The sequence below is a fragment of the Vollenhovia emeryi genome, unplaced genomic scaffold (genome assembly GCF_000949405.1).
Source record: "Vollenhovia emeryi isolate VEMERY1.0 unplaced genomic scaffold, V.emery_V1.0 DF939345.1, whole genome shotgun sequence".
In the NCBI taxonomy this organism is placed as follows: Eukaryota; Metazoa; Arthropoda; class Insecta; order Hymenoptera; family Formicidae; genus Vollenhovia; species Vollenhovia emeryi.
Window position 1 is genome coordinate 64311 of NW_011967021.1, and position 9078 is coordinate 73388.

A 9078-nucleotide genomic window follows, 5' to 3' on the forward strand; every position below is an offset into this window, starting at 1 on the left:
CAACGTTACCGCGTCCAGTGGGCAGGAGTCATTACAGGTCACTGTTCAACAAGCCGGGGTCGCGGCATTTCGTGCGTACACTGATATCCGTTTATCAGTTGGACAGATAGATCTATCCAACATCGTTCGATTTTTCACGAACGTGATTTTACGCAGAACCCGCGTGAAATCGCTATAAAAACGAATCGAGCTTGCGCACGTTTTGGTGAACGAAGAATCGACGTTATCGTTAATCAACGCATCGTAACACAGGGTTATATTGTCATTACGACGATACGTAAGCGAACGCGTGTTTTATTTTAACCTTAAAAAATAACCTCTTTGGATAAAAAAAGGTTTAAAAAGACGCCAAGTATAAGCGTCATCCAATCAAGAATTATATAATTTAATTATTTAGATATCTTTTACAAAAAAAGGTTTTATTTTCTCCCCCTCCCCCTCCAAAGTATCTTCTCTACAAAAGTAATGATATTATCAAATGGCGCCAACTAAACTGAATATTTATACAAACTAGATACTTTATTATTTTTTATATTATATTAATAATATTCATATACGGGGAGTATATGCTTTAACAATTACAAAGATTAACAATAATAAGTAATAATTTCATTTTTTTAGATCAATTTAACAAATTAAATTATTACTTTCTGTTGATTTTTGTAAATCTACCCCGCTGAAAACTAGTAAAAATTAAAATGCTGGAAAAAGTCTAGAAAACCTGGAAAAATCAGGGAAACATAGAACTTGATTTTGCTATACACCATGTTAAAACAATATAAATCAGTAAAATAAAACAAAAATTAATAAAATAGGTATTAAAATTAATATAACAGAGATAAATATCTAACCTAAATATACAGGGTGGACCATTTTAACCTTTAATGGAGAATAACTCGACCGGTAAGCGAAATAATACAAAAAGTTTTATACAAAAGTTGTTTCGTTTCGAGGGGGCCATAAGATGGTACCATTGGTTTGACCTTGAAGAATTATTTGAAGGTCACATAAAGGTCACACCAATTTTTTAAAATGGCGTCCCTTATTTTTTATTACATATTCTTGTAGCTGACCTCGAGAGCTTTCAAAAACGCTATAATAAAGTATTTTTATTAAGAACTTTTTGGGTTATTAAGGTTTGAAAGTTCCAATATTTTGACATAAATTACAAAATATCTTGTCAAATATTCATTTTTTATCATCTTACCTTAATGTCAAACCAATGGTATCATCTTATGGCCCCCTCGAAACCAAACAACTTTTGTATAAAACTTTTTTTATTATTTCGCTTACCGGTCGAGTTATTCTCCATTAAAGGTTAAAATGGTCCACCCTGTATATTTAATATAAATATATAATATACTAAGTATGACAAGATATAAATACAATATAATGTAATAAATTGTGTAATTAATATTTAATTATTAAAAATTCTATCCAAAATATAGGTACACAATTATCAAAAACACGTCCGTTATAGGTCCAAAACAGGTCCAAAATAGATCCAAAGTCGAATGTATTTTGGACGTCTTAGGGATGTTCAAAGTAGTGCATTTTGGATACCCTATGAACGTCCGATGGACATCCGACGGACCTTAAGTGGACGTACTGTGGACGACCGAATGTCCAGATGCGGCCGTCCATCGGACATCCTATGGACGTCCATGTGCTATCTGGGTTTGACGCTCGAATCCAGCGTCAAGCGTCAGCATGCCAAGATATTAACTAACGCTTGAATTGGACGACGAAACGAAAAATATCCGGAGTCACGCAAGTTTCAATAGTCCTTTCGAGGGGTAAATCGTTGAGGGCACTGTGGTGTACAGATTTGCGGCATTACTGGACGTTACTACACGAAAAGAATTATCTTATAAAATTTATCTTGAAAATTATGTAATCGTGGGACAACACGGCGTTTCAAAAAATGTTATGAATTTTTTGAAATTTTACTATTAAATATATTTAACAGTAGTTTTACTATTCACTATTAATGCCAAGATAATGAATAATACTCGAGTCGGACAAGAGGATCAAAACAATGTCGGCGAATAATGAAACATTATAACGACAATGACATCGATCTATGGTACGCATTATTTATTATTAGACTGCGGATTTTTATGCAGTAACATTTTTTTGGATTTGGGTAATAATAACAAAAGATCCTTACTGAACTAACGATTTTAAATTATTTAATAGTTGCATATTGAGATATGCAAAATAAATACAGATAATATGCACCTTATTTACAAAATTTTATATGTAATTAATGATTAGCAATCTTGAAAATGAAGGATATTTTATACATAAGCAAAACATACATAATAAATACACCAGGATTTTTATTTAGAATCTGTTGTATTTGTTCTGAAACTATTTGTCCACAAGATCCTGGAATCGCTTTGAAATTTTCAATACACGACCTTACTATTTCAATCGATTCGGTTAAAGGTAATCCTATATACTGATTCCAGTTTTGTCATTACTGTTGGAAGATTTTTGAAATGTGTTTTAATATAACAAATCTTTGACAAGCTGTGGATTTTGAAGCACATTCTTCGCTGAAATAATAGACATAGCATATTCTGAATTGAAAGACTCAATAACCTGTGATTAAATCAAAATTTTATTTTATTAAGTTGAATTATATTTTTAATTATTGGATAAAAAAATTAATGCATACTTCTCGAATACCGGCTAAATTATCTGCCTAAAAAAGTGCAGCTTCAAGCCACGTTCCCCATCTTGTCAAAATTGGTAGTATCAAGTGGTAATGGAAAATTTATCAATTTTGCTCGGTATTCTTCTATACGAAGCGGAGTTTTCAGAAATATTTTTTTTACTGAAGATATTAAAATATTAATTAAATTTTTTTTATTAAATAAAATAAATTTTTATTAAATAAAATTGTTTTAAATAAAAATTAAATAAAAAAAATAAAAAAAGAATATGTAAAATTTATGCAAAAATGCATTTTATGCAAATAATATGTTCGATTTATGCAAAATATTCAGTTATATGTTTTTGCATAAATATCCGCAGTCTATTTATTAGCCTGGGTCTACAATAAGTGCAGTAAGCCTTAAGCCGTAAGAAATTGATCAATCACAAGCGATTATTCTCCTCACTTTAGACTGTGACTGGTCAATTTTTTACGGCTTAAGGCTTACTACACCTATTGTAGACCCGGGCTTATACATCGAGTCTCATTATTGATAAGCGCTGAAATCTAGTTTACACGCAAGCAAGCGCGTATTGTTTCTTTCTTTTTAAACGAGTTTTGCTTGTAAATACGTTCGGAACTAACAATTTCAAAAACAAATATACTCTTCATTCCGAATAGAAATCATGATACCCTCCCATTAAATCTTCACAGTAATTGTGATTCCCTGCTGGAAATAATTTTACAAAATTTTACAAAACTATAAAATGTTATAAAAATTAACATAAAAATGCTATAATTGAAACACTTTTGTACATTTTTGTAATATTCTACAAGTGAGCAGATGTTTTAATTCTTTAGGATTTTGTTGATTCTCAAATTTTCAAAACTAGTAAAGTTTTGTACTAATTTTTACAAAATTGTACATTTTTATACCTACTATTTGCAATAATTTCTTGATTTGAGAACATTGTAATTTGTGATACTATTTCGTAGATATTTTACAATAAAATTAATGTTTCAACGAAGATATAAAAGTTTCTACAAATTGCTATTTTAAGTCAATTTTTGTAGTTAATTGTACACATTTTTTCCCACTAGGGTTGTCTCGCGGGAACGTATTACGGCGACGATATCGAAATGTATACAAGAAATACAAATAAACTCTCTCGTATATCTTTTAGCGTTTTCGACTGGACCAGGATTAATCGCTCCGGGAGCGATTAATGACGTCACGAGTTTTGTTTTAGGTTACTAGACAAATAACCTAAATGCAACCCATGTTCGACCCATACCATTGCGAATTGATCCATCAGTGCTAAGAAGCTACGTTAGATTACAATCAGGTTATACGTGCGTGTTTATTGTGGAACAAAGTATTCTTTGACGATAATAACGTGTAAGTGTACCAATAAACTTTTCGATTTTATCATAAAATTGACAAGAATATTGTAACTAGAACCTAACCCAGGTTCATAACCCATTTTCGGTCGAAGATATGTTCCTAGTATCTTCGGGTTAATCGCTCCGGGAGCGCTAAAACCCATGTCAGTTCCAGTCAGTCGAAAACGCTATTTGGAACAATCAGGCGGAAAAGAAGCACGAACCTCGTAGGCTGTGGTCAGGCTATCACTAAAAATATTTCAGGACCGGGCATAGGTGTAAGTAGCCAATTAAATTAATAAGTGAATCCATATACCGTATTCTTTCCAACTTATCCTGCGCGCCAGTTACATACCAGTCTTATAACAGCACGCGCGAGGGAAAGGGTCTCATCCAATTTAATTGGCTACTTACACCTATGCCCGGTCTTAAACGGCCTCTTCATTTTCTAATAGATTTTATATCTTAAGGACCTAAGTTAAAATTGTAGTATGTTTCAAAGTATTTTTCCTCTCTTTTATTTTAATAAAGATAGAAAGAGAAGAGAACCGCTTCGAAGCATTTGTAGCGGCTGCTTGACCGCAGCCGTAATCCTTGGCTGCGTTCAGCAGAAAAAGCTGCTTTGCAACTGCTGTAAAATTCGTGAATCTGATTGGCGTATTCTCTTCATCTTGAGTGAATTTAAGAGCATACGCGAATCAGATTCATGAACTTTACAACAGTTGTAAAGCAGCTTTTTCTGCTGAATGCAGCCAATTATTCGAAGAGATTACGTCTGTGATTACGTGGTCGGTTGACTAGCTCGACAAAAAATGCAAGCGCAGTAAGCCCCCCCCCCCCCTCCCCAACGTCTTATCCTGCCGCATGACCGACTGCCGACGGCCAGCAATCGAATTCGAATTTCATTTACCTTCAAATTCGCCGGTGTCTGCGACCACCGTGGTGAGTTTCTTCAGCTGGCTTAACGAGCTCATCTTCGCTTCCTTTGACTGAGGTTCGCTCATGGTCGCCGTGTGTATTTATGCGTGTGCACGTGTGGAGATGAACCGATTTCGACGTGTTACTCACGCGGACGCTCCGTGAGCACTGTGTGCGATATCTCGCAGTGTCGCTGTCGAGCGCGGCGATTGGCCGATCGATAGGGAGTTTCCAGGGAGGCCCGAGAGACATCCAATCGGCACGCGCGAGGGAAAGGGTCTCGTCCAATGAAACATCGCGACCTTGGCGGTAGGTCGGCCAATTGCCCGCCGACTCGCGCCGGAAAGCGAGATCTGAAAATGCGCGCGAGATACGAAGCGACTTTTCAACTCGGAACGCGAGATGAAATGAGCACTGAAGCTGTTCGATTCACACAAACGCAATGACAAATGACCTTCCTAGGCGGTTCATTGGTGTAACTGAACTCGATCGGCGAGATGAATCAATTAAACGAAACTTGATCTAATTACGGAAACCAAAATGAAGTAGCGTATTGTATTTTGTTGTGACGTGAAACTTGGCGACGTAATTTTACCATTGTCTTTTCAGTTTTTGTTTTCATATTGCAAATGGGAATAAAGTTTTGTTTACCTGTAATTATTTGAAGCAAGTACTTATTTTTAAAGCGTGTTTCCTGAAGGAAAAACGAAACGACATTGTACGGAAAAATTATCGTAAAAACTGTATTTTATTAAAATCTAATTAAATTAAGTACATAGTGCGAGTATAGTAACTTACTGGCCTATCGATACACTTTTGATCGAACGTATGGAAATGCGTTTTGCAGCTATATAAAAATAAGTTCGAAATAGTGTCGTTTATATCTACAACGAACAGATCAAACCATTACGGTGCGTAATTTCGATCTAGTGTCACTATATGTTTTGTTTCTTAGCTTCTTGATCTCGATTATCACAAGACAATTCAGAACCAGAGTCGGATATAAAAACATGATTGCACTCGTGACTCTTTCGTATGTACAACGCAACAATTCTCTTGTTCCTTTTTAGAAGACTTACCATCGATCTCGCAGATTTTTTTTTCAAAAATAGCATTTGCTAAATCTCTATAAATATAACTTCTTTCTATTTAAATGCATTATCTTTGTTAATATTTAAATTGCATCTACTCTTGACAAGTCTTTAAAAAAGTCCGTATCATCAATGTAATATTGTTTAATAAGAATTCGTGGAAAACTTAAGAAGTATTACCTCGTTGAACGCTGAAAATACTCCCGTATTTCCACCACTATCAGACTTTCTCAGCAGACGTATGCTTATCGAGGGACACGGTCTTCGGCTGATGGCTGTAGAGGAAAATGGAGCAGATTACGAGGAACGCGCCTAGAGTGAACTGGAACGATAGATGAAAGTCGAATAGGTAAACGGAGGCTATGCAGGAGATTATGATTGCCAGGGATGTGGCAAATCCTTTCAGTATGTTGTCAGCGTATTTGACCACCATGGCCACGATCAGCCCGCCGCCCGCTTGCAGGACTACCAGGTAGCAAATGAACAGGTCGTAACCGAAGAAGAAGCCCTGCTTGCGTATGACGCTGCCGTCGTGTAGGAAGCACGTGCCTAGGCCGAACGGTATGGACAGCACGCTCAGCTGCACGTTTCGCATCCACACGGAGATGTCAGAGCCCTTGAGTATCTTCTCAAAGTAAATTCCCGCGAAACCGGACAGGAAACATGCGCTCAGAGCGGCGGAGAAGCCCAACCAGTGGTTTTGTTCAATGCCCGAGGGCAGCGGCGCCTTCATGCTCTGCGCCAACTGCACCAGGACCACCCCTACGACCAGGAGCACGAGAGCGCCCCACTGAGTAGAGTGTAGGGATCTTCGTAGTATCGTCACCGCGAAGAAGGCGGTCGTCAAAATTTTCAACTGATACGTAACCTGGGAAATACATAAAACGCTAATTTCAAATACATATAGTATCCTTATAAATCTGCTGCGTACATTGATAAATATCCATTAATTTCTATTATTCCTCTACATATTTCAGAAGTGGACAAGGCGTTTAGCAGAACACATCTCACCTGATGCGTAGCCGCATCCAGATTGGACGCGGAGACATAAAGTAAATTGTTCTGAATAATATACAGCAGGGATGGCACGCAGACTTTCAAGGTGTCGATAGGCTGCTTCACGATTGTCGTGTGTAATGCTTTGTAAAATTTCTCAAAGTTTCCTTCTTCGACGTACACCAATACAAGGCAAGTAAGCAACTTGACTGCTTCAGCCATCACGACAGCTAGGAGAGAAATTATATAAAGAACATTATACAAATGATAAGGATCTTCCACGTTGGATCAAAATGGTAATAGCGATTGTAACGCGGTTTACCAGTGGAAGAGAGGAACATATCCCCTGCTCTGGTACGCGAGTATCGCATGCTGAGGCCAACCATGGCATTTTGAAGTGTCAGAGTAACCAGGCTCACGTACTTCAACGTTTGCCCAGTTCCTGCAATACACACATCTGCAGTGCTCATCTGCTCTCTGTCAGTTATATGTAACATTAATGGTATACCGACTTTGCGAAGTCTTGTTCATGTTGCTAAGGTCCTTCCAACTTTTTTCAGACAACTTGTAGGTACTTTTTCATAAGCTACATTTTTCTGGAATTACAAAAGATGTGTGTTAATTAAAACAAAATGTTTCATCTTCCTCTCCAGTCTCTCGCAAACGTACGCACAACACACGATTTGACTCCAAAGCCGTGAATAGATTGCCGTGTAAGATTCATCTAGGTACGGATTATTAATCACTATCGAGTGGTACAATCAATTGTTAAGAATGAAAGTAATAAGAAGCAGTGTACAATTCATAATCTGCAGAGGAAAAAGTAAACTAACGAGAGGCAGCAAGAAGTATCTCGCGATATACAAGTGTCTCACAATACGGAAAGTTGTTTTCAGTTTGTGACAAATGCAGTAAAGATGGAAAGTATTTTTCAATTACATACTGCATTCGTTTGTACACATGTCATATTGACATTTGTGACAATCAACTGCGCAGGTTTTGACAAACTACCTGGGGGATCAGGAGGCTTGTTGCGAGAATCTTAACGAGGAAACGTTAAAAGTTATAACGCGTGAAGCAGAAAGCAGCCGACTAGCTTTCGGAAAAGTGCTTATTGAAAGGTACGCACCTTTCCCGGAATTTTTTACACGTTGAACTGACACGTTGAACATTCGTACTTCGTAAGAATGCCTAGTTACTTTCCGATCAACGTCCCCGTGGATTGGCTTTGCCTTCCGTTGATTTCCGTTTGATTCCTAACCTATTCAAATGGTAAAATAGACTTGGAACTACGGCTGATGACAGACAACCATCCATAAAGGCTTTCACACATAAAATTCCGTAAGGACGTAAAACGTAAGCGTAAGGCCCGGTCTACAATGAGATGTTAGTCGTTAGGGTACTATTACATTTGTCGTACGACAAATTTTTCAAGCGTGTCGATTGGCCGCTGAATAGAAAGTTTCTAGATACTCGAGAATTTTACTATCCTTCAGCCAATCAATACGCTTAAAAACTTTGTCGTACGACAAATGTAATACCAGCCTAAGTCTACGGCTTACAGAAGTCCGTAAGCGCTTAAGGCCTTCACACATAACCCCTGGTCCACAATCTTGCTTTAAGTAAGTTGTAAGCCTTAAGCCGTAAGAAATTAACCAATCGCAGGCATTTATTCCCCTCACTCTCACCTGTGATTGGTTAATTTCTTACGGCTTAAGGCTTACAACTTACTTAAAGCAAGATTGTGGACCAGGGGTAAAATTCCGTAAGGACGTAAAACGTAAGCATAAGAAAATCGACCAATCACAGTCGAGAACGTAAGGCAATGACGCAAGCAGATCCTTTTCCTTTCTGGGTAGAAGAAAAAGGACCGACATATAGGCCTAGTTTACATCGATCACTTGGTACGCGTATCAAATAGTAAATAACTAGTAAATCAGTTTAATAATTGGCTGATCAGCTCAAATACACTACTTGATACGCGTATCAAGTGCACGATGTAAACTAGGCCATAGTTCCGACTTCTGA

The 9078-nt window shown here is 37.3% G+C and overlaps 2 protein-coding genes across 5 annotated transcripts in view; both read right to left on the reverse strand.

The window, feature by feature from the left end:
• The window catches only part of LOC105558423 (probable transaldolase), an 8108-nt gene extending 2962 nt beyond the window's left edge, over window positions 1-5146 (reverse strand). Inside the window, exon 1 of the mRNA XM_012006097.1 lies at window positions 4956-5146. Coding sequence (XP_011861487.1) covers window positions 4956-5049 — 94 coding nt within the window. The 5' untranslated portion in view covers window positions 5050-5146. The remainder of the gene's footprint in view (window positions 1-4955) is intronic.
• A 537-nt stretch (window positions 5147-5683) lies between these two features.
• Window positions 5684-8353, reverse strand: LOC105558424 (UDP-galactose translocator). Of its 4 annotated transcripts, none has more exons than XM_012006099.1 (5): window positions 8180-8353; window positions 7563-7646; window positions 7373-7492; window positions 7066-7280; window positions 5684-6922 (listed from the first exon to the last, which is right to left on the reverse strand). In XM_012006099.1, the coding sequence occupies exons 2-5, from the start codon at window positions 7579-7581 to the stop codon at window positions 6275-6277; spliced, it is 1002 nt and encodes a 333-aa protein (XP_011861489.1). In that variant the 5' UTR covers window positions 7582-7646; window positions 8180-8353; the 3' UTR covers window positions 5684-6274. The 4 variants fall into 4 exon arrangements, with proteins under 4 accessions (XP_011861489.1, XP_011861490.1, XP_011861491.1 ...); XM_012006100.1 differs by lacking the exon at window positions 8180-8353 and adding an exon at window positions 8062-8160; XM_012006101.1 differs by lacking the exon at window positions 8180-8353 and adding an exon at window positions 7994-8014.
• Between the last annotated feature and the right edge of the window lie 725 nt (window positions 8354-9078).